The 26,156-nt window shown below is 56.2% G+C and overlaps 5 protein-coding genes across 5 annotated transcripts; 3 read left to right on the top strand and 2 right to left on the bottom strand.

The window, feature by feature from the left end:
* Positions 1-833: 833 nt before the first annotated feature.
* On the top strand, positions 834-5,061 carry BESB_061930 (SPOC domain-containing protein; the record flags this gene model as incomplete). The annotated part of the gene is made up of 7 exons (XM_029364607.1): positions 834-1,461; positions 1,907-2,331; positions 2,583-2,954; positions 3,221-3,370; positions 3,846-3,958; positions 4,344-4,681; positions 4,961-5,061. The coding sequence occupies 7 exons, from the start codon at positions 834-836 to the stop codon at positions 5,059-5,061; spliced, it is 2,127 nt and encodes a 708-aa protein (XP_029219315.1).
* Positions 5,062-7,149: 2,088 nt separating this feature from the next.
* Positions 7,150-10,532, bottom strand: BESB_061920 (uncharacterized protein; the record flags this gene model as incomplete). Its single annotated transcript, XM_029364606.1, has 6 exons — positions 7,150-7,276; positions 7,883-8,253; positions 8,511-8,573; positions 8,851-8,945; positions 9,393-9,477; positions 10,293-10,532. The coding sequence occupies 6 exons, from the start codon at positions 10,530-10,532 to the stop codon at positions 7,150-7,152; spliced, it is 981 nt and encodes a 326-aa protein (XP_029219314.1).
* A 1,049-nt stretch (positions 10,533-11,581) lies between these two features.
* Positions 11,582-17,826, top strand: BESB_061910 (uncharacterized protein; the record flags this gene model as incomplete). The annotated part of the gene is made up of 10 exons (XM_029364605.1): positions 11,582-11,833; positions 12,706-12,777; positions 13,157-13,273; positions 13,846-14,192; positions 14,797-14,879; positions 15,225-15,338; positions 15,898-16,004; positions 16,561-16,620; positions 16,988-17,023; positions 17,764-17,826. The coding sequence occupies 10 exons, from the start codon at positions 11,582-11,584 to the stop codon at positions 17,824-17,826; spliced, it is 1,251 nt and encodes a 416-aa protein (XP_029219313.1).
* Positions 17,827-21,362: 3,536 nt separating this feature from the next.
* BESB_061900 (uncharacterized protein) lies at positions 21,363-22,560 on the top strand (the record flags this gene model as incomplete). The annotated part of the gene is made up of 2 exons (XM_029364604.1): positions 21,363-22,054; positions 22,407-22,560. 2 exons carry the CDS (start codon positions 21,363-21,365, stop codon positions 22,558-22,560), a joined length of 846 nt encoding a protein of 281 aa, XP_029219312.1.
* Positions 22,561-24,373: 1,813 nt separating this feature from the next.
* On the bottom strand, positions 24,374-24,964 carry BESB_061890 (uncharacterized protein; the record flags this gene model as incomplete). The annotated part of the gene is made up of 1 exon (XM_029364603.1): positions 24,374-24,964. One exon carries the CDS (start codon positions 24,962-24,964, stop codon positions 24,374-24,376), a length of 591 nt encoding a protein of 196 aa, XP_029219311.1.
* Positions 24,965-26,156: the final 1,192 nt, after the last annotated feature.

Genomic DNA, 26,156 nt, shown 5'->3' with positions numbered 1-26,156 from the left:
CCGCTTCCGCTCGGTGGAATATTTTTGTATAGAAAGGCGCCCCGGGGCGCAATTGTTGATTCCGTTTTCGATCCCTTTCTGCTGCGTTTTCCTTTGCTAGAATTCGTGGCAGGGTCTGCAGTTTGTTTCAAATAGCAGTGTTTCCGCGTTTTCGTGCCACATGCATTTTTCCCTCTGGAGGAACACCTCCCGCCTCTCGACGGCGTATCATCCTGTTCGTGTTCCCTTCTGTAGTTTTGTCTTCGCAGCAGAGTGAAATTCACGCTCTGCTTCTTAGTTGAACACAGACTCTTGTGAACTGTCCTTTGATGTTTGGCGCGTAGATTCCGGGTTTTTCTCGCATGATGTCTGGCGCAGTCTAAGTTTCGCTCCACGCTCTCTGGGGACTCAAACGGCGCTCCGCTTCTCCTCTCAAGTCCGGTGTGCGCTCCTTCTGTATGGGCCTGCTTTTGTGCGTCGTATTTCCTTTCCTTTTACATTCGTGCTGGGGCTCTGTTGCGGGCCTTATTCCTTTCTATGGCAGCCGGTCTATAGTTCTTATCTCTCATGCGTCCGGCGGCTGACCTCCGCTGCCTCGTAGACAAGCCAGCAAGCGCCGGTCCCTCGCTTTTGCCTTCTTTGCGGAGTCCCGGTCTCAGGTTCCTGAGTCAGACACGCAGCGAACGAACCGCCTAACGCAGCAGCTGCCCCCCCTCCGTCGATTCCTTGCGTGAGCCCCTGTAACGACCAGGCCACGGCGTGCTCGCCTTTTTCTGTCTGCCTGCCTGTCCTTTGTTTTTGTCTCCGCCGTCTCCCGAGGTCGGTCCCCAGGTTTCGCGCCCGTCAGCGAAGCTATGGAGATGCCGTACGGGCTGCCGCCAGGCTTCGAATTCCCGCCTGGCGCGCTCGCGCCCTCGCCAGCCGCGAGCAATCCTTCTCTGATGCAGATGCCGCCCTCCTTTGCGCAGCAGGACGGGCATCCGCCGCACTTTGCTTTCTCTGGATACCCACCCCTCCACCTGGCGGCTGCTGGGGCAGGCATGCCGCTGCCGGTCGCCGGCAGGCCGGTGGGTGTCGCAGCCGCGCATCCGCTGGCGGCAGCCGGCGCAGTGCCAGAGGCAGAAGCCGCCGCCTCGAAACAACAAAACGCTCACCACAGCACAGCTGCCGGCGGCAGACCGCACGAGGACCGCGACAGCAGAGACGGCGGGCGGCACGAAGGCCGAGGGGGTGGCGGCAGAAGAGAGGAGCGAGAGAGGCCGCTGGGGCCGGAAGGCGCGCGGAATCTGTACATCCACAACGTCCCGCGGGATGCTTCTGAGGACGACGTGCGACAGTTCTTCTCAAAGTGCGGAGAAGTCGAAAACGTCTTCTTGAGAGTCAACCAAAAAATCGGGCCAAACGCTGTCTACGCCTTCGTCCTGTACAGACACCCCGAAGACGCGCGGAGGTGCTTCGATACCATGAACGGCGCTCAGTTCGGTGAGGCGCATCTTTTTCCGAAGACACCTCCGCGGCTCCTGTGTGCAGACAAATTGCGTCGTTGAGTCGCTGTCACGAAGCACGACAACGACAACCCTGCGACGGCGATCGCACACTCAACCTGCGTAGCTGCGTCACATATATATGTATATACTTATTTATTGCGTGAGTAGAGCTCGACATGCATGTTTCATGGCGGATGTGCTTCACTGTCCCGGGTTGCCGCTATGAGTCATACCTCGATTCTGGAGGCGCGAGATCCGCTAGAAGATACGCACGCCAGCGTGGCAAAGAGATGCATGTGTCCGGTGTCATCCTCTCTTTTTCTTTCTTGTTTGAGGGCGTGGATTTGCTTTTGCCCTCGTACGTGGTTTTTCTTTGGAGGTTCGTTGCGCGTGTTGAAGTCTCCTTGCTGCGTTGCGTCGCTTCGTGTCTCCTTTTTCAGGCGGTCGCTGCATCCGCGTAGAGTATCAGAGAGGGCGGCGAGGAGGCGCGGGGGCGGGGCAAGACGGTCACCACGCGGGAAGCAAAGACAACGACGCGGGCAACTCGAGCGCGGGCAGGAACGATCACGACTACCATCGGTCCTCTGAGTATGCCTCGCGGGAGTCTTGGAACCGCAGCGACCGCGAACGCGACAGAGGCGACGGCGGCAGCGACAGCCGCTGGCGCCCGACGCCGAGTGGGCGCGGCGCGGGCGGCGACCGGGACGACAGCCGGAGGTCCCAGGAGCCTCGAGGCGGCAGGGGCGGCGACAGAGGCGCCAGCAGCCGAGACGACGATGGCCGCGGAAGCAGATATGCAGATGAGCACGGTCGCCGCGGGTCACGCAGAGGCACGACGACGGATCGCGCAAGTCGCGACAGAGAAGTGAGTCGCCCCACGAGCTCGCGCGAGTTTGGGTTTTACCAGCTGAAGCTGTCACGTCTACTTACGCGTCTACACATGTAGAGGCGTGGGGGTCATGCTCTCTGCGCATGAGAAATGCGCGTGTCGCCGCGGGGGCGGAAAGATTCAAGAGCGGCTTTGCTTGCGTGCGACGACACGTGCGACGCCGGTTTCCCACAGTTTCTCGCGTGCAGGGGTGCGTTGTCCGGATGTCTTTCCTTTGTTCTCTGTAGACAACGCAGGGCGGCGCGTGGGCGCGGCAGCCGCTTTACCTCAGTGCGCTTCTGCAAGAGCGAAAGCCTCACCTGCGCATTCCGTCTATGGGCGGCAAAGGTGCGCCGGCGCCGACCCTCGCGGGCGTCCCACCAAGCAGTCCGCCGCCGGCGAGCACAGGCTTCGGAGGCGCCAGGACCCCCGAGGGCCCGCAGGCAGCGGCAGACCGACCGCCCGCGAGCCAGCCTCTCGCGCCGCAACTCCCTCCTGCGACGGCCGGCGCCTCGGTGCTGGGTAGCGCCTGGGAGTGGACCCTGGGGCGGAACGACAAACGAAGAGTTCAAGTTCGCGCATCTCTCTGCCGCGGAGAAGTCCCCGCTTCTCTAGTGCACGTGAGTCCGCAGGTGGCGTGGTGTGGGGGGGGAGGGGGGGGAAGGAGAGAGGGGGAGAGAAGGCAGCTCCTCTCCTCAGCTTCGCTGCAAGGCGAAACGCGGTCGCGTCGCCTGCGCGCGCTGAGTGCTCTCCTGCAGGGGCGTGCGTGGCTCCACTTGCGCTGGCTGCCGGCCGCAGAAGGAAGCCAGGCTGCTGGCCCGTATTCAGTTCTGCAAGCGTGAACGTGAACTCGGATATCGGCTCTGTCTCTTCCTGCTTTCTGCAGCTCTCGGGCTTGTTGAACGTGAGTCACCGCAGCAAGTGGGAAGAAGTGGCGGCCAAGACCATCCACGCGGTTGTGACTCTCGAAGCTGCGCACCCTGACCAGCAGGTCGCTCTCGACGAATACATCAGTTACTTCACCTCCAAGGAACGCGTAAGACGCACACGAGAGAGGGACGCAGACGATCGCGAGAAGAACTCGATGTGTGTCGAGGGCCTCCCGCTTCGAACGACGCTTGGACACGGGACGTGCAGAAAAGAAGTGCACTCGCGCGTGTCGGGAGGGGGGGGGAGAGAGGGGCGGACTGATGCACGAGGAAGGCGTGCATCATCGTGTGAGTGTTGAGAGTGTGGCTGCAACGCCGTCCATCGCGCTGTGAAGCTCTTTGCAGAGATGGGGGCAGCAGTTTCCGTGCCGGAGGGCGAGTCGGCCTGCTCCCTGTTCTCCGTGTGCGCGCCTGGGAATAGCTAGGCAAGTCGAATGGTCGTGTAGACGGCCGGTCAGCAGACTTCATCCGCTTTCTTTTACGTTTTTTAGAGGTTGGGGCCAGCCTGTTTTTCAGAGGACAACGCGAGGTCAGACTCTCTTGCAAAGAGAAGGATTTGTCGTGCGCTTCCGTTGCCTTCAGGCTGGCGTCGCCAACGCGAGCACGCACTACGTTTACCTCGTGCCGCCCAGCTGCAGTCTCTTCGCGCGCTACAAATGCGTCCTGCCCGCTCGCCTGCAGCAGGCCACAAACTTGTGAGTATCGTTGGAGCCTGAACTCGCAGTCGCGCTACCGTATATATATATATATATATATATATATATATATATATATATATATATATATATATATATACGTGGAAATGACTGTTCGAAATTGCTCTGCATGCGCATGTGCTAACGTGTGTCTCTCCCTCTCCACACCTACATTTGTACGATGTATATATATATATATATATATATGTATGTACAAGTGATTGGTTCTGCCCGGGGCTGGGCAGGGGGACAAGCGCCGGCGTTTCCGCGTCTGCGTGTCGATATTCTTTTCTGTCGGCGAAGCGACCAGGCGAGACGCGCAGTGCTTTTGCTTTCCATTGTCCCGGGCGGCGTGTCTTTCTGCTGTTTTGTTTGTTCTTTACAGCCTTCTCGGGCTCGTCGGGCCGCAGTACAGTTCGGCAGCCCCCAGCGCGCCGGCGGTCGCGGAGGGCGCGCAGCCCGCGCCTGCTGCGGCCGCGCCGCAGCCGCCGCATGCGGCTCAGCATGCCTTCTCAGAGTTCCAGGGCGGCGTGGCGTATGCGCCAGCAGCGAGCTCGGCCAACGCGCAGTCAGCGAGCTTGATGGGTTTGCCGCCGTCGCACCAGCTGCCTGTCCACCCCGCCCCCAGCGCGGCAGCGGCCCTTCCCACGACGACCCCAGCTCTTGACGCTTCCTTCGCCGCGCCTCAGCAGCCAGCGCCAGCTCCCGCTGCGGCCGCTTCAGGTAATGCACAGGGTGCTCGTCTCGAATGCACGTCTCTTTTTTCGGCGGCAGGCGTGCACGGGATTCCTCACACAGCGCTGAGCGTAGCTGTCGGAGGCTTCCACTCTTGCCGCTGCTGCGCCGCGTCTCGCCCTCGCACGGGGCCTGCGCCCGCTGCGGCCGCGGCCTCCGCTCCGTGTCATCCCTCACCGTCCTGGTTCTGCTTTCTTTGGATTTTTTCGTGCTCTGGCCGTGGAAAAGCGTGGCGCGTTCTCTGGTCGGGTGCATGTGTGTTCGTAGGAGCGGGCGGCGTGCCTCTCGCTGGCCTAGGTCAGGGGGCGACCGCGAACTGGATGCAGCAGCTGAGCACCATGGCGGCCTTCCTGGGGGGAAAGAAGTAGAGGCGCCGAAGCAGAGACTTCGAAGATTTACAGTCTTCGAAGAAGCAGAGGCTGCGCGCGAGGAGACTCAAACTTGGTTCAAGCCTCGCTGGCGGCGTGGGCACGCAGACTCACGCAACGCAGGGCACACAGTCCACAGACCCACCTTTCGCTGTCGGCGGTCGGCTGTAGCGATCGGTGTGTAGACAGGCAAAGTAGCTGTCTTCATGGAAAGCAGAAGGCAAGCGACGAAAGCAGCGGAAAACGAGCAGCCAGTCTGGGTGCCGCCAGCTGCCCGCGTGTGGTGTCTCGTGTGCATATTTTCTTGTGGTGCGTGTGTCTCTGTTCGAATGTATACTTGTATATATGTATATGCATATGTATATGCATATATCATATATGTGCGCGTCTTTGCCGCGGTTGCTCCCGAGGGAAGGAGGAACAAGAACTGAGGCGTCGTGGAGAGGAGCGTGTGCTCACGGGAAGGGTTAGCAGCGGCTGAGGCGTCTACGCCTGTGTCGCTGGAAAGCGTCCCTGGCACCGCAGGAGAGAAGGCGAGAAGGCGAGGCTGGTGCCCTGGGGCCCTCCGGTTCTCCTTCAGGGTCGTAGCCGTCGCCCCCCAGCGCCTGTTTATATTGCGTTTGCGCCAGGCGGAGGTGCGCATTGAGTAGCAAGAAGCGAAAATTCAGCGTTAGGAGGAGGAATCGCACGCATCACTGTGGCTGGCTAGGAGACAGCCTCTAGCCAGGGGTAGCAGCACTTGACGCACGCATCTGTCTGCGTCGAGAAGAGCGAGGGAAGGACTACACACACTTCTGCCACGCTACAAAAGCTGCGGAGAGTGCGTTCACGCGGAGACGGAAAAAGGGAGGAAACGCGAAGTTCTCTGTGAGGAGAGGGCAGCGCCCTGCGGTCTGCGCAGCAGGGAAGAAAGAGGAGGACGGAACGTGGGAGCGAGAGAGGACGTTCCCTAGGCTGAATCCAAACACATTAGAGAGACAGAACGCGCTTCCTTCGATGTAGACACACGAGAAAGCGCAGCAGCTGCTGCTCCAAAAACGCTGCAGAGACACTAACTGCGCCCTCTAGGCTCCGGGAGTAGGGTTGCGCCCACGAAGCAAACGGTGAGCAGCGGAGAGAGCCATGTCGGCTAGAAGCGGAGGGCCCGTCAGGGCGCAGGCTCGCACCGCTGCGCCCCACCCCACATGTGGAGACTGCGACTTCAGAGTTCCTTCAGTTGCGTCGCATTTGCCGCGCTTTTCCCTCTCGCCTCTTGAGGGCAAAGGGATACTGCCTCTGAGCTGTCTGCCCATCGGTGACTTGAAATTCGAAGAAAACGGCCCCAAGCGAGTGCCCGAAGAGGGCGCGACTCGCCGCTGCTGATCGCGTGCTCCACCCTCCTCTGGCGATAGATTTCCCAGAAGTGCGAGGAAGCAGGTCTCGCCTGAAGTTGGTCGCAGACACGCTGTCCATTGGGGCATACAAGCGACTCGCTCCTGTTCCAGCCTCTTGAATACGTAGGCACACGTAGACGCATGAATATGGATGTCGCTCGCTGTTGATACACCGTAGCTACGTGAATCGGGCGCCTTCGGGTAAGCGAACCCGCGCGTGGCTCTAAGCGGCTCCACAGCAGCGTGGCGGAAACTACGGGTAAACACTCCTACCGCCGAATGCGCCTACAGTAACCTGAAAAGCGTCCACGTGGCTTCCTCGCCTGTTGGCTTGTCCAGGACTTCATTGAGCTCATATGCTGCCTACCTTCGGTGGGCGTATACTTGAATAATTGCGTATGTCTGTCGGAGGGCACGCCCGCCAACAAAGGGGGGGGTGTAGGGGCTAGAGAACTCGAGTGATGGCTGTTCGCGAAAGGCTGCTCTGAGGATCGCTGGTTCAGTGGACAGGCTGGTGCAGCCGCAGAGAGACACGCGAAGGGAAGACTGAGACAAACTTGAGTCTTGAATCTGGACATCCGAGGGGGGAAAAGCAGTTCGCGCTTAGCAGAAGTTGGCTGGGGGGGAAAGGAAGCTCGGAATATCTAGATTTGTCAACGGGGAGTTTTCACGAAAACAGCGGCTGATGGAACAGCCGTTTTTTATCTTTCTTGACTCAGTCAAGCTTGTTTCTAGCGGCCTCTTCAAGCACCTCCTTGGCGACAATGAGCCCAACGTCGGAGAGCGAATCCCGCAGTTCCCGCTTAAGCGGCTGCGCAGCTGCTTCAAGCCATTTTTCGTACCTGCGCAGGAAGCCGGAGAAAACTCTCAAACATACTACCCGATGGACTATACCCGCACATATAGATATATAATTCCTATGAAAATTTACACAAGTATATAAAAAGATATATATAAATCGACCCAAGGCACGCACGGGCAGCACACTCGGCGGCCGGCGGAGTCTGTCGCCGAAAAAAATCGATGAGCGAAACAGGAATCGTGTCGGACGCGTTGGTCCTTTGCTGGACGTCGCGGATGAGGAAAGGCGGGCACAAAAGAGATGAGGTTGACAGAGCCCTCATCCCGCGCATCTGTGCAGACGTCACGTCGAGTGCGAAGGATCCCAAGTTTTCCTCACATTAAATAATACCCGAACATATAACGCCTCGAAGACACGCCGAAGGTGCACTGCGCTCGCTGAGCGCGCCGCCGTTTCGTCCGATCCCCCCTCAAGACTTCAAAATGCAAATACGAGATGCGACGAAAACAGAGAAACGAAGGCCGCGGCGGTAACTTTTTCGCACGTCCCTGGTCACGTAGCAAATGTAGAGTCGTCCTGTGAACTATTTTTGTCAACAGCTGATCTCCGAAGAGGTCACAGTACACACTTCCTAAAGAGAACTTACATCTGAAAAACGAGGCCCTCGTTCTGCGCGACAACTGCCTTCTCAAAGGCTGTCGGCTCGTTAGAAACCTCGCCCTGGTGCCTCGCCGGAGACGCGCTGACAGACTCTGAGCAGGCAGCAGCGCTTGCCTCCTCTCTCTCGCCATCTCCAGAAGAGCCTGCTGCCTCCACATGACCTTCAGAAGAGGCTGCCAAGGGAGAAGGGGACGAAGGCGAACTTGAAAAAGACTGTGAGGAGGTAGAAGGGGCAGCTGCACTTTCAGACGGCAGACCTGCGTCGCCTGCCTGCTCTGCAGCTATGACGAGGGCGTCAAAGTCGTCGGGTGCCGCGGCTGCGAAGCTCGCTTCCCAGAAACGCCCTTCATCGCTTGTCTGCATTTGAACACACATTCAGATCAGAAGGAAGGAGGCGACGCGCACGCTTGTCGCGGAAGGGCGATGTCTAAAGTACAAAACGCGAAACTAGATGCGCATGCGCCTGCGGCGCCATTCACGCTGGCACGCGAGCGGAGAAGGCAAAAACAAAACTGGGAGAAGGACCCCCCGCTACTGCAAACGTGTGGGCGGCACCAGCCGCGAGAAAGTACATTCATGCACGTCAGAACGTGTCGCTGGGCTCGCAGCCTCACGCGGAGAGCAGCCGCTGCTTCCAACTTGTCGGCGAGATCTGAGTCAAAGTCCGCGATAAAATCCTGAAAATAACAAAAAACTTACGAAAAATGTAAACATAAAACGGACGGACACCGCATTGCTGGCCGCGCAGCGCGCAAGGGAGATGAAAGAAAGGAAACACGGGGCGGTGTCCAGCAAGGCGCGAATACTTCCTTGTTGTGCACGCGCGCAGACACGTAACTTCGCATAGGCATTTGTGCGTTCTTCTCAGTCTTCTTTCCTCGCCCATATAGACCTGTAAATCTGCACGTCGAACTGCCTCAATGCAGATCTCAAGATATCTCCTCTCCAGGTCACCTGGACTTCCTGCAGCCACGGTTCGAAGTCTTCCTCCGCCGTCGCCTGCGCCACGCGAAGCAGCGCGGTGTTGTCTGTTCCAGCGTGTTCGACCTCTGCACGCCGGAAGAGAAGACAACGCATTCGCAGGCAATCGCCACACGGCGTGTTGAGATTCACCCTGCCCTCAGCACATCGGTTCCGCGCCAACGAACCAGCGCGCGTGTGAGTCTGTTTGTAGGACTAACTACGCGCGGCACGGGATCGAAAGGGGTGAAATAAATCCTCTCCTGCATCACGCAAAGCACACATATAGCTCCATATATATATATATATATATATATATATATATATGCTCATACCGATATTTCCAATTTCTGCCTGGTAGCATCTTGGAGGTCGTCGAGGCATGCCAGGTCGCCCCTTCAAACTCTTCCCTAAGAAGGCACAGCGACACCCCGCGTGACTGGAGTGTCTACACGTATGAGTCGATGTCTGTCTGCATCGTGGATCACTCTGCGCAGCAGAAATGACCGCGTGAGAGGGAGGGGCCTTCATCTTGCCTTTAAGGCGCAGCGCACAGGCGCAGCAGAGAAAAAATTCGCCGAGCTTCGCTTGCGCCTCGGAGTTCACAATCATGCCTGCCGGCTGAAAAGAAACCGACAGAAAACGCTTCGCTGTGAGGAATTCGGATGAAAATGTCCACAGCGGTGTAAGATGCTGACACGAATCTACACAAAGACCAGAAAAAAGAAAGCAGTGAAGTGCTGTGTAAGGAAGAAAGAGTCACCTGCGCAGAAGACTGCGCGCTGCAGCAGCCGAGAGCGCTAATTTCCAGATTCTTGTCTCTTATTAATTCAAAGGAAATACGGGCAACTGCACGGGTACATATGTATTTCTATCTATGCGCGTGTCTATCCAACTGTATCTATTTATTTGCCTATCTATATATGTTTCCATCTACCTTTCTGTGCATCTATCTATCAGTCTATCTATCTTTATATTTGTAAATATATATATATATATATATGTTTCTGTAAGCTTGCCAACGTATACGGCCTGTATGCGCTGCTGCGGCGTGCAAGGCTGCGCATAGACGCGACAGCAGACAAAGCAGAGTACAGGTTCAATCCGGACACGCCTCCCACCGTGCGTGGTGGAGTACAGCCACAGACAGAGAGACATGCTTTCTGTTTGTGTCTGTATTCTGGCGAGAGACGGTCTCGCGTGTCGCGGGGCACTACTGCTCCGTGCTGCATGCCTTCCCCTGCACGTTCGTGTCCTTAGAAATATCGTCTCTTCACGTTGGCTGTCTGCCTTGCGAGTCACTTTACGAGGTTCGCGGGCGCGGCTGTCTTCCGTCGTTCGCTTGTCCCTCCGGGTCCGCTCTCCACGTGTGTCGCTGGCTTCCGCAGCGAAGTTCCTCTGCGTTTTCGCCTTTGCTGCGCCCGTCTCGCTCTCACCTTGAAGTCAGCTTTGTCCATGGCGCCGAGGACCTCTCGGTAGATCGGGAAGCAGGGTTGGAGTTTATGGAGCATGGGAAAGTGCCGCTCTTCGCAAGCTGCCGCCCAGCGCGGCTTCTGCAGGGGGTTCACCAGCTCCGTAACGGCGCTCTGGGTCGCAGAGACTGCCGGCGCAGCGAGGCGCGCGCGCGCCGCTTGCGCAGCCGCGAGAGCGAGGCGCGGTCTGCAGATACCCGCCATCCTCGTCGTAGGCTAGAGAAGCGGAATGAAGGGCGACAGAATGCCAAGGCGGCGCGTTGGGCGGTCTCCGCAGCGGGCGCAGAGGAGAGGTGGAAGGAAGGAGAGGAAGTTATACGGCCAAAAATCGACAAGGAAAAGCAGGGCGACAAGAACGAAGAAGCGACGGTGATTTCTATATTGATGGATACGAAATACGTGGTGTATGTACACCGAGCACTCGACGAATGCATGCACACGTTGGCAGCGATCGAAGTCAACGGATCTTTCAACGTGACTTCTCTCTCCTCAGGAAAGCCTTTTCAACGTTTGGGTTTCGTCCCCTTCGCCAGATGGTATTGTTTTGTTCCCGAAGGAAACGATACTTTTTGTTCCCATTCCGTTCTGCGCATGACGTTGCGCATCGACGCGCGTGCATGCACAGTATCTTTCCGCGAGAAAAGAAGACCGTTGCGACTACACACTAGACCGTTTACACCATAAGCAAGGAGGCCGAAACCATTGACCGAGTTTCTTTCATGTCTCGCTTTTTTTCCAACCGGTTGACTTTGCGTCGTCTGCCTCTTCTTGTCTCGTCTCTCAGCAGCCAGGCGCCGTCGCTGTCTGTTCTCTCAAGGCGAGTTGAGAAGTCGCGCGCAGTTGAGCCGCGGTCAGGCATTGCTTTTTCTCCGCATTCGCTTGTCGTTTCTCTTCTTTTCCTAAATTTTTTGCCGCATTCGTGGCCTCCAACTTGTTGCCTTCCGTCGAGTTCGGTCTCTCACTCTGATGGTCGCCTCGCTGCCCTGGCTAAGCGTCTGCCTCCACTCCTCGTTTTCTCGGGTTCTTTTGCGCATCTCGCCCGAATCTGCGAGTCCACTCGCTTCCAATTCTTTGTCTCGAGGGCCCCTTGTGCAGCGAGAGACCGGCATCGAGGGAACAGCTGAAGCGAGAGGAAGGCTCCTTGACGCTGCGGCTGTCGGCGCGTGTGCTGGTTTCTCTTGCGAGAAAGATACCTCTACTATCTCTTTCGGCAGTTCGTTTTCTCAGCTCCTTCGTTCCGCTCTTTCGGCAGCATGAGGGAGAGGGAGAGCGAGGAGTTGAGCAACTCCGAGAGTAGTGAACAGAAGCGAAGAAAGAGAGACAGCAGCGACGAAACGGAGAGCAGCGACAGCTCGTCTGACTCCAGTAGCGATGAGGACAAGAGAAAGAAGAAGAGGAAGCAGGGAAAGAAGAGCAAGAAGAAGGAGAAAAAGGAGAAGAAGAAAAAGAAGCAGAAAAAGGGAAAAAAGAAAAAGGCGAAGAAAGAAAAGGAGAAAGCCGAGGAGGTGGAAGCTTTTGACGTCGCTGCTGTAAGGATTTCTTCTCCTTCGTGCGTTCCCGGGTCCACCCTGCGTAGGCATTTGCACATCGGCAACTTAGTGAACCTCCATTGAAAACGCTCACCTCGTCTCTACTTGTGCGACCCGTCCTCTTTTTTGCATTATCTCGTCTCCTTCCACGAGCCTTCCCTGTCTGTATGCGGAGTGCTCCACTTCCCGCTCTTTGCTCTGCTTAGTTTTGCGTCTCCCTCTTTCTGCGGTTTTTTTCGCGGAGCCATCGCCGGGATCCATCTTTTTTTCCTCTGTTTGCTGCTCTCTGACGCGTTCAAAGAGAGGTAGCATCCTCAAGGAAACGCGCATTTATACACCCGACACGTATCTGATACCCTACCTGCGGTGCTCGGGCGCAGTGCCTCAGAGGCCGTGTGTCGCGGATGCAGCTTTTATTTCGAGTGTTTGAAGGTTCCAGATTTCAATCCGGCTGCGGTTCCATGCCTCTTGCCTTCTTGGCGACGTCGAGGATGAATCGAGGCGTTGCGTGGTGACTGAGTTATTCATCTGTTTGCAATAAAGGGCATGGTGCACGTATATACGAGAGCTGATTACTAAGTTAATCGAAGTCCATAACATATTTTCAGCTTTCTAGTGCTAACATCATTTGGTAGGCCGCAAGGCGTATTCGGATCCGCCGTCACGCGTTTTTCGTTCTTCGCGGTGCGGAGGCTCCTGCGGCCGCCTCCGTGGTGTCGTGCGTGCGTGTGTAAAAGGTATCTCTAGATGTGAAGCGCCCGTGCGAGGTCCATTTCAGCAGATCCGCTTTCTGAATCTCTTCAGCTTTTTCGTTTGCGGGAGTCCGCTTGCGGTGTGTGCAGCCGCAGCTCTACGACGAATTCGAAGTGCGGCGGCTCCTTACGAATTTGCTGACAAAGAGTCGCTCTCTCGATACAGAGGTAAGCATCTTTTAACTTGTCTCAATCGCGGCGCCGTCTTTCTTCTGTTCCATGTGTGGGTTTTCCTCCCATTCGCCGCGCCTGTCTCAGAGGTATTCGTCTCCTTTGATTGATTTCACGCATCGCGGCCGGTGTTTCGCTATCCTTCGGCTCTGAGAAAACAGCAAGGGGGGCGGAGGCGACTTGTGAGTGGCTTCGTTTTCTCTCTCTCCCCGCGAGAGTCCTCAGTCGTCGCAACTCTCGTCGCGCGCTGCTGCCTGGCGCCTGCGCGAGGCGTCGCTGACAGCCTTTTTCGCAACGCGCGCGTGTCGCCTTTGTCTTTTTTCAGAGCGCCGCGTGTGTATGTGTCTCTCTGTGTGTATGCGGGATTTGCTTGCAGCTCGAGTCTCTCTTCAGCAACCTCGACGAGAAGCAAACTGTTTTTTTGGATGGCCTGCCTGACGCGACGCTCCGCAAGAAACTCCGCCACCTCTTCAGGGCCCTGAATCTCACGGGAGTACGCGGAGGCCTTTTTCAATCCCACAGCGCCGCGAAGACACTCTTCCGCGCTGCAGCACTCACACGCACACCTTCTTGGAGGCTGTTGCCTGCCGGTGTCTGCCCACGTAGATGAATGAATCTGTATCTCTGTACAAATATGTCTATGAATACACGCGCGCGCTTACGAGTCATATGCGTACTTTCATCTGCGTCACGCCCGTGCTTCCCTGGGAGTTTTGCGAGGAGAAAAAGTTTTTTATTCGGCCGACGCGCCGTTTCTCCTTTTGGGGCACTCGCGTGCACTCCTCCGGCGCTCACTTCGTCCCAAAGTTTTCATACCTGCACAAAACATGTATATGTGTACGTGTATTGGCTCAACGCGTCGGTTTACTCCGGCGTCTTTTTGCGCCTTCGTAGCGCCACAGACGCCTGGAGAAAGGTCTTCTTTGCTCGCGTGTGACTGTGCCTCAACGTTTCGCTCTTCCCGCATCAGGTCTTCTCACGAGTGCGAATCGCTTCGTTGCAGTCTCCCTACGCAGCCGGCTGGCGAGCTCCTGGTTGATTCCTTTGTCGCTGGTGTGCCTGCAGGTGAAGGAGGAGGCGAGCGTTGGCTTCAAGAAAGGCAAGGCGCTCTCTTCGCTGTCTCTGCGTCGCCTCGTGCGGTCGCTCTGCCGAGAAATCAAGGCGGAGCTGCCACCGCCGACCGGGCTGCCGCCGGCAGCCGAGACTCCGCCTCAGCAGCTTACTGAAGAGGAGCTGAGGAGGCTGCGGCGCGGGGACAGCCCAGTCATCGTTGACGCCGCGGAGCTCGCGGGCGCCGCTGCTCCGGTGGGGCCTGCGCCGCCTCCAGGCCGCGAAGGCGGACAAGACAAGGGGAAGCGAGAGGCGTGCCGACAACGCGACGCAGAGCGAAGCGCCGAAGACGCCATCGAGACGTGGCGCAGGAGCGCGCCGACGGGCGCCCATGCGCTACCCGAGAGCCTCTTTTGGGGGCGAGCCGACGAAGCTCGCGCCAAGTCTGAAAACGACGGAGACGACGTAAGTGCGGCCGCCGCGAAACGGCCGGAGGATTTTGACGGGTGAGGAGGGCGCAGAAAGCGAAGAAAAAGAAGAAAGCAAAAGGGGGGAGAGAGGAGGCAGAGGGGTTGGGCGACGAGCTGAGGTGGTCGCGGAGGCCTCGCCAATCAAGCACAGGAGGGGGAGGGCGGTTGAAGGGTGAAGACGCGCCTTTGCGTCCCCAAAAGAGTGCTATGTCACACACAGCTGAACTCTGAGGAGTATAACCGACGAAGACGACGCGTCAGTCGATGCGCAAGAACGAATCGGGCTTACAGCAACAGCCTGCCCGCAGCGAGCGACGGACGGGCGCGTTACTCGCGGGAGTGGCAATCCCGCGGAGAACTCTCTCGTCTGTTTCGCGTGGTCTCCGCGTTTCTCTCCACGCTTCTCTATCAGCGGCGTCTGGGGGTGCGTCTCTCTCTCGACTTTCGTCCGCTTGCTGCAGGCCGGCCCGTCTCCTCTCGACGCAGACGAGGCGAGCCGCAAGCGCGGCCGCGAGGAGTGGATGCTCGAGGCTCCGGCGTACTTGAAGAAGGCTTTCACAGCGAACAGCAGGATGGAGAGTGAGACGCACCCGCGAACTCGACAGTGGCAGCCGCCGCCAGACGAAGTGGCTACAAGAGAAGTCGAGAGGTTCTTCGAGAGTGCAGAAAGAGGGGGCGAACGAGCAATTGGCGCGCGAGGGAGGATAGAAGAGCAGATCAGCCAGCTGCAAGGAAGCTAGAACCTGAGTGGAGAGCGCGGTAGAGGATGATGCGGTGCCAGGATTGGCGCGAGCCTCTGGCGTTGACCTCGTCTTTCTCCGCATCGGTCGTTTGCATCGCAGAGTTTTCGTGGACTGTATGAGCTTCTGCCGTGTTCGCAGGAACCAGCCCAGCGTTTTTTCTTTTTGTCGTTTGACGTTTCAGAGATGTTGGAGCAGAAGCGGCGAGAGGACGCCGAGGCTGAGCAGATGCGCGCTGCGATGGAAGAATGGAACCGCAAGCACCGCGCCAGGAGCCTCAGGGAAATGACCGCATCAGGTTTGTCGTCTCTTTCTTCTCTCCTCTCTGCTTTTTACTCCGACTCCCACTATCTCTCTTCTGCGTAGTGCTCGCTCTCCAGTTGCTGGCGTGTCTCTGTTTCGTTCTACAGTGTGCTGTCTTTTGACAGTCTGTTTTTTCCTAGGTTTTACGCTGCGTTTCGCTTCTCGTCGCATTGCCTTTTTCGTTTTTGTCTCTGTTCGCTAATCGCTCTCGCAACTTCGTCTGCGTCGCGGCTTGAGGCTGCATGCCGCTGCTGCGCGGTGCGCCGCGAATGGCAACGAGAGAGAAAGACGCCGGCATCCGATCTGTGAAAGAAAGCAAAGAGCAAGAAAGAGCAAGAAACCCGCGCACTGAGGAACACATCATGCCCCTGTTTCGTGGCTTTGGAGCGACACTTTCCGCCGTTTCCTCTTTGCTCGTCTTTTTCTCTCGTTTGGTTCCTCCCTCTCTTTGGGGATGTAGCTCCGGGGCTCTGGACGCTTGCACGTGTGCCTCAGGAGACCTCCGCGGCAACGGATTTTCTTGATTTGTGTAATTTTTTCGTCTGTGTTTTCAGGCGAAATCAAAGATGCGCAGGAAACGTACAAGAAGTGGAAACAGGCCATGTGGGCTCAGAACCTCTGGGGGAAGTCCGCCGCGGAGCAGCGCGCCATCGAGGAGGGAGTAAGCGAGGCAGCGGGGATGTCTTTCGCTTTTAAGGAGCGAAACGCAAGTGAATGTTCAAATAGCGTTTTTTTAGGCCGCAAAACACGAGTTTTCCCGGCGCTGAAGGCGCGTTTGGATGCAAACATTTGTTCAAATACTGATGCATACATGCGCAAGTAGATAGACCGATTCTTCTACTTTTAGAATCGTGGATACATCGCACCTAGGCCGATTGAAGCCCCGCTGTTTTTCGGCATGAACGCTTAGGCTGGTATCGCCCCTTGCAGGGGGGGTCGTCGGCGTACTCTCTCTGCTATATATATATATATATATATATATATATATATATATATATATATATATATATATATATATATATGCGAGCAGGTATGTCTTCGTGTATGTATGTATGTATGTGTATGCGTATATATGTATATGTATGCGCATGTATGTATGTGTATGTGTGGATGTATGCGTATGTGTGCCTGAGCATGCATATGCGTATGCACCTGACTGCGTAGAGCGACCATCAGACTCTTCTTGTGTCTGTTTCTTGCTGTGTTTGCGTGCGCAGAAGGGTGAAGAGAATGCTGGTCAGCCCTGGAGGCGCTTCGATCGCGAGCGAGATCTCGACGTGAGTTCTTTTTCCTGTTTGACTGGCAGATGCCGTCCCACGCAGAACTGCTGCTGAAAGCAAAAGTCTCCGCAGAGTTCGCACCTGGATTCCGGTGATGCGCGATTGGCTTCCTAAGCCGAGACGCATGCATGCCCTCCATGTAGTTAAATGTCAGCATATATACACATATATATGAATATATGGAGCAGTGTGAATTTGATGGCGCACGCAAAGTTGGGTGTCTCTCGAGGCCTTCGTTGGAGCCAGCGGCAGTCCTGTTGAGCCGCCAGTCGCCCTAGGTGCGGCGTATGCGAGCGCGCCTACGGAGCCGTGCAGACGCCCAGGCGTCAGCGGCGGAAAGGCTCTTCTGTTTTTTCATTTTCAGACGCGGCAAACGACGCGCGAAGACTACAACAAGTTGGTGAGTTTCCTCTGATACTCGACACGCGACGCGAGAGCATCCGTTCGTCTCAGCGGCGCTCGGATGCAGGGAAATGCGAAAGCATGGCTCCCGCGAAGCCTGTGGGCGTGCCCACGGCGAGACGCTGGTGCTGGGGGAGGAGGGAGGCTGGCAGATGCATGTGACCGCATGCATGCGCCTCCCGTCGCCTGGAGTGCAGATTCGTGGCTGAGAGAGCGGAGCGGAGACTCTCATGCGCAGCATGCCCCCCTGATTTTTGCGCAGGGGGCTGGCGCTTAATGTCTCAATCGCGCCAAGCGTGTCTCCAGTCTTTTCCAAGCGGCTGAACAGGCGCCGTGTGGATGCCTCTGCGGAGACTGAGCGTTACCTGCGGCGCGGAGTTGGAGCTAAACACTTTCTTTGTTGCAGGCGCCTTTGTACTCGAAATACTTACAGGTATCACTTTAGCGTTCCAATATACTGAAGCATGTGCATCACATACATATCTATTGCCCCGTGCGGACTTGCGCGTCCCGCGATTGATTTTTACGTGTCATCTTCGCGAGCTGCGTTCTCCGGCAGGCTCCTTGTCCTCCGTTGCGCCTCTCCAGACGCACACGTCAAGACACCCGCATATTTGTGTCCAAGAATAGCTCTTCCTGCTAGGGACTCGCTGCATATCCATATAAATATACATATATATATATCTGTGTTGGATTTCCGCAGCCGTTCTGTGTCTGTGGTCTGATTTTTGGGTGTAGGTGGCGAAGGCGTCCGAGCTCAATAACCGCTTTCACTCGACTTGGCAGTCCAGCTTCTTGTAAATTTATTTTGAAAAACTCTCTTTTCTCTGTGCAGTGCGGCCTTTGACGATTCTTCTCTGTTTCGTGTTCTTTTGCATTGCGGCTAAACGTCTCTGTGCATGCCGCTTTCTAAGAACAGCTCCGCGTGGGTGCGTCCTGTCTGGTGTCAGTGCCCTGGGTATTCAACAGTCTTGGCTTCCTCTCCCTTTTCTTTGCTTTCCCCGTTGTGTTGGCTCTCTGTTTTCTTTCCTCGTTTCTGCCTGGCGAGTCTCGCTCAAGCACAGCTCCCAACGCGTGCAAATGGAGAGGCGATTGCCGGCGGAATGTTGGTTTCTTGTCTTTTCTGTTTCATTTTTCTCCCAGTTTTTCCTTCGTCTCCACCGTCTTTCGCACGGCTCTCAGGCGGCTTTCCTGCGCTGCCTGGCGTGATTTGTGTCTTTCTCGCTTCTGGCTGCCGTCTTTTTGCGTTTCGAAAAAATCCTTCGAAATAGTTCCTAGCGCGAGCCACAGTGCAAGGCCGCCTGCGTGGTGCACACAAGAGTCCTCCTGGCATACTCTTCGATCTGCAGACCTGGGCATTGTCAAGAAGATGCCTTCCAGCTCGAATCGACAGGCATGGTCCTGCGAGCTGTCTTCGCCTCCATGCAAAGGCACTGCCTAGCGTATTCAGAACGCGAGCTCCTTTTGGGAGTGCTGCGTGGTTTTAGTGTGGCTTCTCACCACGCCGCGCCGCTACGGATCTTTCAGGTGCGACTCCTCGAGCTGTGCTGGCAGCCACGATGCCATAGGCTGAACCCTTCACTGGATATGTGTTATACGCTCATTTTAGAGCGGTGTTGCTGTGTCCCTGTAGGCGAAGTGTGGTCGAGGATCCACACTCCAGTCTACTACTATTTCTAGGTATACACTCGACGGTGGTGCCGCGCTGGAAAACCATTATGTGACGCGAACCAGACTCGCTGCCGTCCTCTAGAGTCATACACTGGTTTCCAAGGGCCCCTGCCAGCAAGGACATGGATGCAGAGACGATACAGGCGAACTGGAGGATGATTTCGTTTTGACTAGTTGACGGGTTTCTGTTGCAGAGCGACGGAGAGTCGCGCGCAAGGCGTAGATAAAATACGAATACTCTGTCTCCTCCGCGTTTCACAGGAGTCCACAGATTCTGAGGCACCAGTCAACCTAAAATTCGCATGTTTGACTGACATTTAGCTGCTCATATACAGTCATCCAAGATATATTTATCTATCGCAGGTTCGGTCTAAAGGATGCCTGAAGGGTGTTGAGTTGAAGGCGCAGAGGTGGAATTGCCGTGGCGAGGCTCTGCGGTAGCGGCGAGACCCCTGTCTAGCGAGGGAGTTTGCCTCATCCCTGTGTATAGGCATGCGAACTAAAGACTGGGCATGAGGTCAGACGCCATGACAGCACGAGTGCCCTCCGGTACCAACAGCTGCTGCCATAAAGGGCGTTTTCTCCCTTGGTCGTGCGCGAGCTTCACGAGGCTCTACAAGGTTGTTGCAGCCAAGCGGTATGCGCCAGCGGACGCACTGCCACGGTCGACGACAGGGTAACGGAGGAAAAACTGGACTGAAGTTACGGAGTGCGTAACTGATTCCAGGCTTTTCGCAGTCGTCTTCGGTACACGGATTCGCTTTCTTTGCCACTTTCACTTCACCTTGACTGAAAACTCCAAATCGTGACTGCACAAGCTGGCGGCGAGCGAGCTCGCGAGACTTTGTCGGTGGCCTCCGCATGTCGCTTGGCTGCTGCATTAGGTAGGGCGCGCTCCCCGTTGCAAAATCTCTCTTTGTCAGCAGCCTCTGTGATCGATAATGCTGGGCGCAAAAGCAGAAACAACTGGAGCAGCTGATTCGTCTGGATCTCCGTGAAAAGAGGCTTTTTACGAAGCGGCTCGCCACTCCTCCCTCCCTTCACGAAGTCTCTCGCGGACGCCGAGTGCGCGTGGGTCGGGCGTACGTACACCCCACACTGCGGAGCGGCGCGCGTTGGGGAGGCTTTCCGCCGGTTTCTCCAGTTCCAGGTCGAGAAAAAAGACCGCGGCACACTTTTCCGGGGGCACAGCCAACGATTTTGCGATCTTTCGCAGGTTCGACCTGCTACAGACGCTGTGGAGCGGTTCCGCTAGCTGCTTCTACCGGCTTTTCTCCTGTCGTCGTGACACTACACACTGCTGTCGACGGCGTTCGCGATCCCCTTCCTTTCCTTGCTTTCCTATTTAACCTGTTTTTCTGGACTTTGCCGCGGTTAGCTGACGCTCCCTGCTAGGAGCTTCCCAACCTTTCGAAGCTGCCGGCGCTTTCGTTGCTTCTGCAGAGAAAGACCCTTTCCAGCGTCGCTTCGGGCGGCTCCCTGGCGTGGATATCCAACCCGGCCACGGCGGTGGCGAACGAAGTCTAGCGAAAGCCGCCTTTTTCTATGCAGCGGCTGTCCTTCTCTTTGCCGAAGAAACGGCATCTTTCATGTGCGGGCAGTCCAGCTTGGCGTACTTTTTCCGAGGCTCTCACGCTTCTCCCTCCAGGAGCTGCTGTTACTGGGCGCTGTCCTCTAAGACAACAGAGTGACTGGCCCTTCTTTCGTTCAGCGGTGCGGTGGAAAAGAATTTTCGCTGCAAAGACTTCCCGCTCGTGGAGAAGACGGCGACGAGCCTGTGAAATCTAACTCGTCGTTTGCTCGGTTTGTGTATGCTCCTTTCGCTCCAGACGCCGCCGCACACCCCCCTACCACGCCCACGTACTTTACTTACACAAAGCTTTCTGCAACGTCTTCTTTTCCGTCGCGGTTTGAACGTCTCATCAATTCGAGGGAGGCGTAGCCGTCACTCTTTTTCCCCAGTCTTTGCTCAGCCGCCGTATAGAGTCTGCTTCCGAGTGGAGCGCCACGTCCCGACGTGCCGCCCTGTTGTTGGACGGTTGATTTTGCGCTAGTTCTGTTCCTGTCGCTGTGCGTGAGCATTTGGAGGGACAGCTGAAGGGCTCTCGATCTCCTGCATGCGGCGGCGATCCTCCCTTTTCTGGGTTTTTACCCGAAAAACTGGAGTTTCTGTCGCAAGCGGGGAGCGCCCAGCGGCGAAACCCGGCTGGACTTCGGCGCACTCGTCAGAGGTGCCCGGGATTGCGTTGAGCTGTAGTTCTGTTTGAAGGGACTTTCGTGCTTCTTCCTCGGCCTCCCGTCTGCTTTTCTGGTAGACGCAACGGCCGTTTGTCTGCGCACAGAGACTGCGAGCTCTTGCCCCGTTTCTTCTCTCGTCTTCCGCGTATTGAGTTCTCCCTCCCTCTGTAGTCTTCCCTGCCTCCCTCGTCGCTTGCTTGCAAAGCAGCATCCATCTCTGTTTTCATTATCTTCATTTCTTCTGTCTAGAAACTCTTCTTGTGGCAGCGTTCTGCTCTGTCCGCCGTCCTCCCGGTTGCGTGAGTTGCCTTCTCTCTACTCGCGTCCTGAGTCTCGCTCCGCGCGACGTTTCTGGCATTCCTTGCGGCATTTGTTTCGAGTCCGTGTGTCATTCTCTCTTTGCTGCGTGCGTCGCGTTTCTTGGTACGATGGCGGACGACATGGACGGCGACTACGGCGGCAACACGCCGATCCTGTATCACCTGTCGTTCTTCCACGACCTGCTCAACTACTGCACCGCTGTGCTGTGGCTGTTTGCGTACGTGGCTCTGATGATGAAGGTGCATCGCGAGCGAAACGCGTATGGTCTCTCCTTCCAGTCGCTGTTTGCCTTGGTGTGGGTCGAGGTCAGCAACGTGCTTCTAATCATCTCCCTGCTGCTGTATCACGACAAGGCCGTGCACATGGAGTTCTTTGTCGTGGACTGCTCTTCTGCGCTCGTGTCGCTCGGCGTTTTCCTCTATATCAACCGGTACTTCAGCTCGACGTACGAGAGTCAGCGCGACAACTTTGGCAAGCGCTTCTGCCGCGGCCTATGCGGCGACCGCTACGGCTGGGCCTTCCTCTACCTCGTCGCCTTCGCGCTCTCCTGTCCGATGTTCCTGCTCCGCCGATCCAAGTACGCGACGCCTCTCACCACCCTCGCGAGTCGAGGCAGCTTCCGCGCGCTTCTCGCCACGCTGCTGTCCTTCTGGGAATGCTACAACGACAGCGTCCTCGCCCTCGCGCTCGTCCCCCAGCTCTTCATGTTCTACAATAAACGCCCGCGAAAAGTCACCAACCTCCTCGGAACCTTCGTCGCACTCCTCTTCTTCGCACGCGTCTTCGCCTTCCTATACTGGTAAGGCCCGCGCTTATGAAAAAAAAAAAAAACTTTCGAAAAGCGATTTCTCTAAGCGCAGACCCACCCGGTTTAGGGTTACCCTACAGTATGCCTATGCGGGCCTAAGTCATGCAAATTCAGTATCCATCTACCTATATACATATATATTTACGTAGATATATATATATATATACATCTACGTATAGATGCACATCTCTATTCACAAATCTATGTATATAGATGTATGTATAAACATGTAGGTAAGCATGTGGAGGATAGCAGTGCCCGACTGAACGACGAAGGGCGGCTGAGCTTTGAGAGGTCTCTGTTGGGTTTTGAGGCTTTTTTTCGTGTCTGTATTGCTTCGCAGGATCACTTTCCTCTGGTTTCATCCTGTGCTGCCTTCGGGTCGCGGCGTTCATCTCGTGACTGAGGCGCTGAACATCCTGATTCTCCTGGACTTCCTCTATCACTACATTCGCGCGAAACTCGCGGGAGAGCGAGACATCTCGCTGCCGATCTAAGAGCTTCACCTCGCTGCTGCGGCGTTCCGAACCTCTCAGCGCCGCCGGCAGAGCGGCCTGAGTTTGGCCTGCGGTGTCTTCGCCTCCGCAGAAAGGCTTTCTTAACCAGAGTCACGCGCGTGCGTGGCTCTCTTTTCGCAGCGAGGGGGTGGGAGGAAGGGCCTCGAAAAGGCGCGAGACAGTTTTGTGAACATCTGTTCGGTGCCGCTAGACTGCGAGAGGGGCAGCGTGTGGGTGATGCCCTCTCTCTGGTCCCCCCCCCCCCCCCCCCCCTCTCGCGTATCAGGAATTCGAGCTCTGCGAATGTGGTCTCCAAGCAGCAGATAGGGAGAGTCGCCGCGCGTGTGTGTTCAGGGTTTTATGGAAGAAATCAAAGGTAGCCATCGTTCAGGGAAACTGTCGTCTCGTCCCTGCTGCCTGGACATGGCTGCGAGCCGCGCAGAAGCTGTTATTGCATTTGGGCTTCCAAAGGGTTGGCCGTGCTGTTCGTGCACCCCGTGTAAGGCGAACGCGTTTCATGCATTGTTTTCAATCTTTTGAACGCACCGAAACACACGCAGACACGCTGTGCCTCGCCGAAACGTGTCCGCGGCCCGGGAAAGATTCACCTCGTTGGCCTTTACTCCAGACATATATATGTATGTATATCGAGAGAGAGAGACTGCGACGCAGAGCATACACATGCGCACATATACGCAGGCGGAATAGAGAGGTTGACAGACGCACCCGTGGAGAGTGCACGCATGGAGAGGTTTGCCTGTATATATATTTATGTATGTGCTGCGTCCATTGGTGTGAGTTCGTACTTCAGTGCCTTTCCTGAATAGACCATGTGGTAGACTGAGAGAGGCTGTAGTAGTCGCGGAAGCTTTCCGGAGAGTGAGACTCTTGCATGCAAAAAGCGTGCGGCGAGTGCCTTCGTTTCCCTCGGTATCCTTTCGGTTCGCTTTCTCTCGTGATTCTTCTGTCGCGCTTCTCACGCCGCAAATCCCGCAGAGCCGGAAGCTAACTTCAAAAGGCACAGGAGACGATTCGCGACCGTAGAAGCCGCGGACGGAGCAGCAGAAAGAAGTCTGGGCAGGCACGGGAGACGCGGTAGGTTGTAAACCAGACGGACCCTGTGACGCCTTCAGGCACCCAGCCTCATCGGTTCGGCGTAGACACACATACAGCTTTTAGAGAGTTTCGTGGAAAAAAAGAGCGCTTCCCCGAGAGACTCTCCTACCCAAAGGGCAGCAAACGGAACATCGCACGCCTCTGAAGGGTAGTGAAAGATCTATTTTTTCGTATACAGGAGATTCAACTCGGTCGTTCGCTGCCAGCGGGGAGCGAGGAAATAGAAACGTTGCACGCGTACGGGTACGCGCGAATGCGCCTCTCTGCACTCCGCCGCCAGGCTCCTACGGAAGAAGCACTCCATGCACGCACATGCGCATGTGCGTAAATACTTCCGGTGCCTCTCACGTAGATGAATACGCAGTCATCTATCGGGCACACGTCTGCCAACACGCCGCCAAAAAAACATAAAAATCTATATATATATACATAAGTTGTATGTAACTCCAAATATATGTATGTCATACGGTATATATATATATATATATATATGCGCCCAGTACATATCCATGTGTCTGCATATATCCACCCCTATCTATAAATATATGTATATATATGTTTTCTCGCGGCTCCTCTGAAGAGGCTGCGTCACTGCCCCTTCCCCCCCCCCCCCCCCCCCCCCCCCCCCCCCCACAAAGCGTGTTGCACGACTTCTGGTCTCGCTCGGCGGCTCGTGTCTCGAAGATTTTGATTTTTTTCAGAGGCCGCGGGCGTCGCGCCCGGCGAGGCCGACCCAGACTTCGCCGCGCAAGTCCCAGCCGCACTTGCGGCTCTCTTCGAGGTGACGCTTCATCTCCGGAGACTTGAGCGCCGCTCGCGCGGCGAGCGGATTCAGCCATTCCTCGAACATCAGCACCTCGAGGGCGACGGGGTCGGGCGCGGGCGGAACCGCTGCGTCGGTTGAAAAAACCTCGCGTGTGTAGATCGAGTGAGACAGGAAGCCGCTCTGACGCGTGTTGAAGGCCGCAAGCGCATTCAGAACCCCGGCGAACGCATGCAACTCAGAAGAAGGCACCACCAGTCGGCGCGTCACCAACAAACCACGCTCAGAAGGAAAGGGAGATGAAGATGAAGAAAAAGGAGGGGAAGGAGGAGAAGAAGAAGGAGAGGAAGAGGGGGGTGCAGCAGGCTCCTGGGGAGGAACGGGAGAGGCAGGCGACGCCGCAGGGAAGGGGCGAGAGGCCTCAGCGAGCGTCTGTCGGCAGTGCCAGCCGCCGAGGAAGGAGAGACCTGCCGCACCGAGAATTCTGCCCAAGGCGAAGCGAGGAGGCGCGCGAGCGGCAACCATGGTGTCTGCGTAGGCGGGAGACTAATGGGTTCGACTGCTTGTTCGCGTCTGACGCACCTGTGAGCAGAGAATTGCTCCCTTTCCAGCCATACACATGCGAAGGCACCCTTGCGGCGCTGCTGTGTCGTCAACCTATCCCCGAGTGAAGCCTGAAAGCCCTGAAATTCTCACCAAACTTTGTAGAAGAATAGCCATATCTACGAGTCCGCGTACTGGCGAAGTGGAAAAATTGGAGAAAAATAAAGAGCTCAGCACCGCGGTAGGCTTCCGCGTTCACACAGGGAGCCCCTCCTCACGCGGGGAGAAACTCTTGACCCTTCTTCTCGCGGGACGGCAACCAACTTGGAAAAGCTCGAAAAGAAACTGCGGCTGCAGACTCGTCTCGGCTTCACATTTCAAACGGCATGCAGTTAGCGAGGCCTGAGGGCGGAGACAGCTCCCACGAGCATTTGTAGAAACTGAGCAACAGAAGCTAAAAAGGAGTCTCCTCGGCTTAGCAAGAAGGCATGAGACATGAAAAGAAAGCAGAATCGAAGAGAGTGCCTCGCCGCAGGGGGCACACTGAACTGAGGAGCTACCTCTGTTCTATTGACACATGGTGTTCAGTGGGTTCTCTATCCACAATAGTTATCATCTTAACTATGCTCTGCTAATGTACTTCACACAATGGTCATGAAAAGCGCAAAAGAACTTGGATCTGGTAAACAAAGACCTTCAAGATCTACACCAGTAGTCCAACTCGTAGTATATAGTTCCCAGAAGAGCATGCGATGAAAACGCGCGCATGCAGCTGGTTTCGCCGCTTGGCTGCGGTTGCGGCGAAAAATTCACGAAAAAGAAAACTGGTTCCCATTGAAAAAAGTTTGGAATATTTCAGAGCCCTCTGTAACCCCGTTCGCGCTTCATCTCGTCTGTCTCCTGCCTTCTGGGCCGCGCTCTCAGCCGCGTAAGACTCTTCTCTGCTCATGCACCGCGCGGCTGAGTTTCGCGGCCCGGAGGGCGTCCTCGCAGACGGCAATCGATAGGCGCACCTTCCGTGATCCTCCTTTACTCTCTGAACCTCGAAGTCCAATGACTACCTGTCTCGAAGGTGCCTTCGTCCGACGCATTCAGCGTTCTGCTCGTGCGTACCGCCGGTATTCGTGTGTACTATATATATGTATATCTTTGTATGCATATGTTCACGAGTAGA

This window comes from Besnoitia besnoiti, chromosome V, assembly GCF_002563875.1.
Source record: "Besnoitia besnoiti strain Bb-Ger1 chromosome V, whole genome shotgun sequence".
Taxonomy (NCBI): Eukaryota; Apicomplexa; class Conoidasida; order Eucoccidiorida; family Sarcocystidae; genus Besnoitia; species Besnoitia besnoiti.
This window is presented reverse-complemented; position numbering and strand designations above follow the sequence as displayed.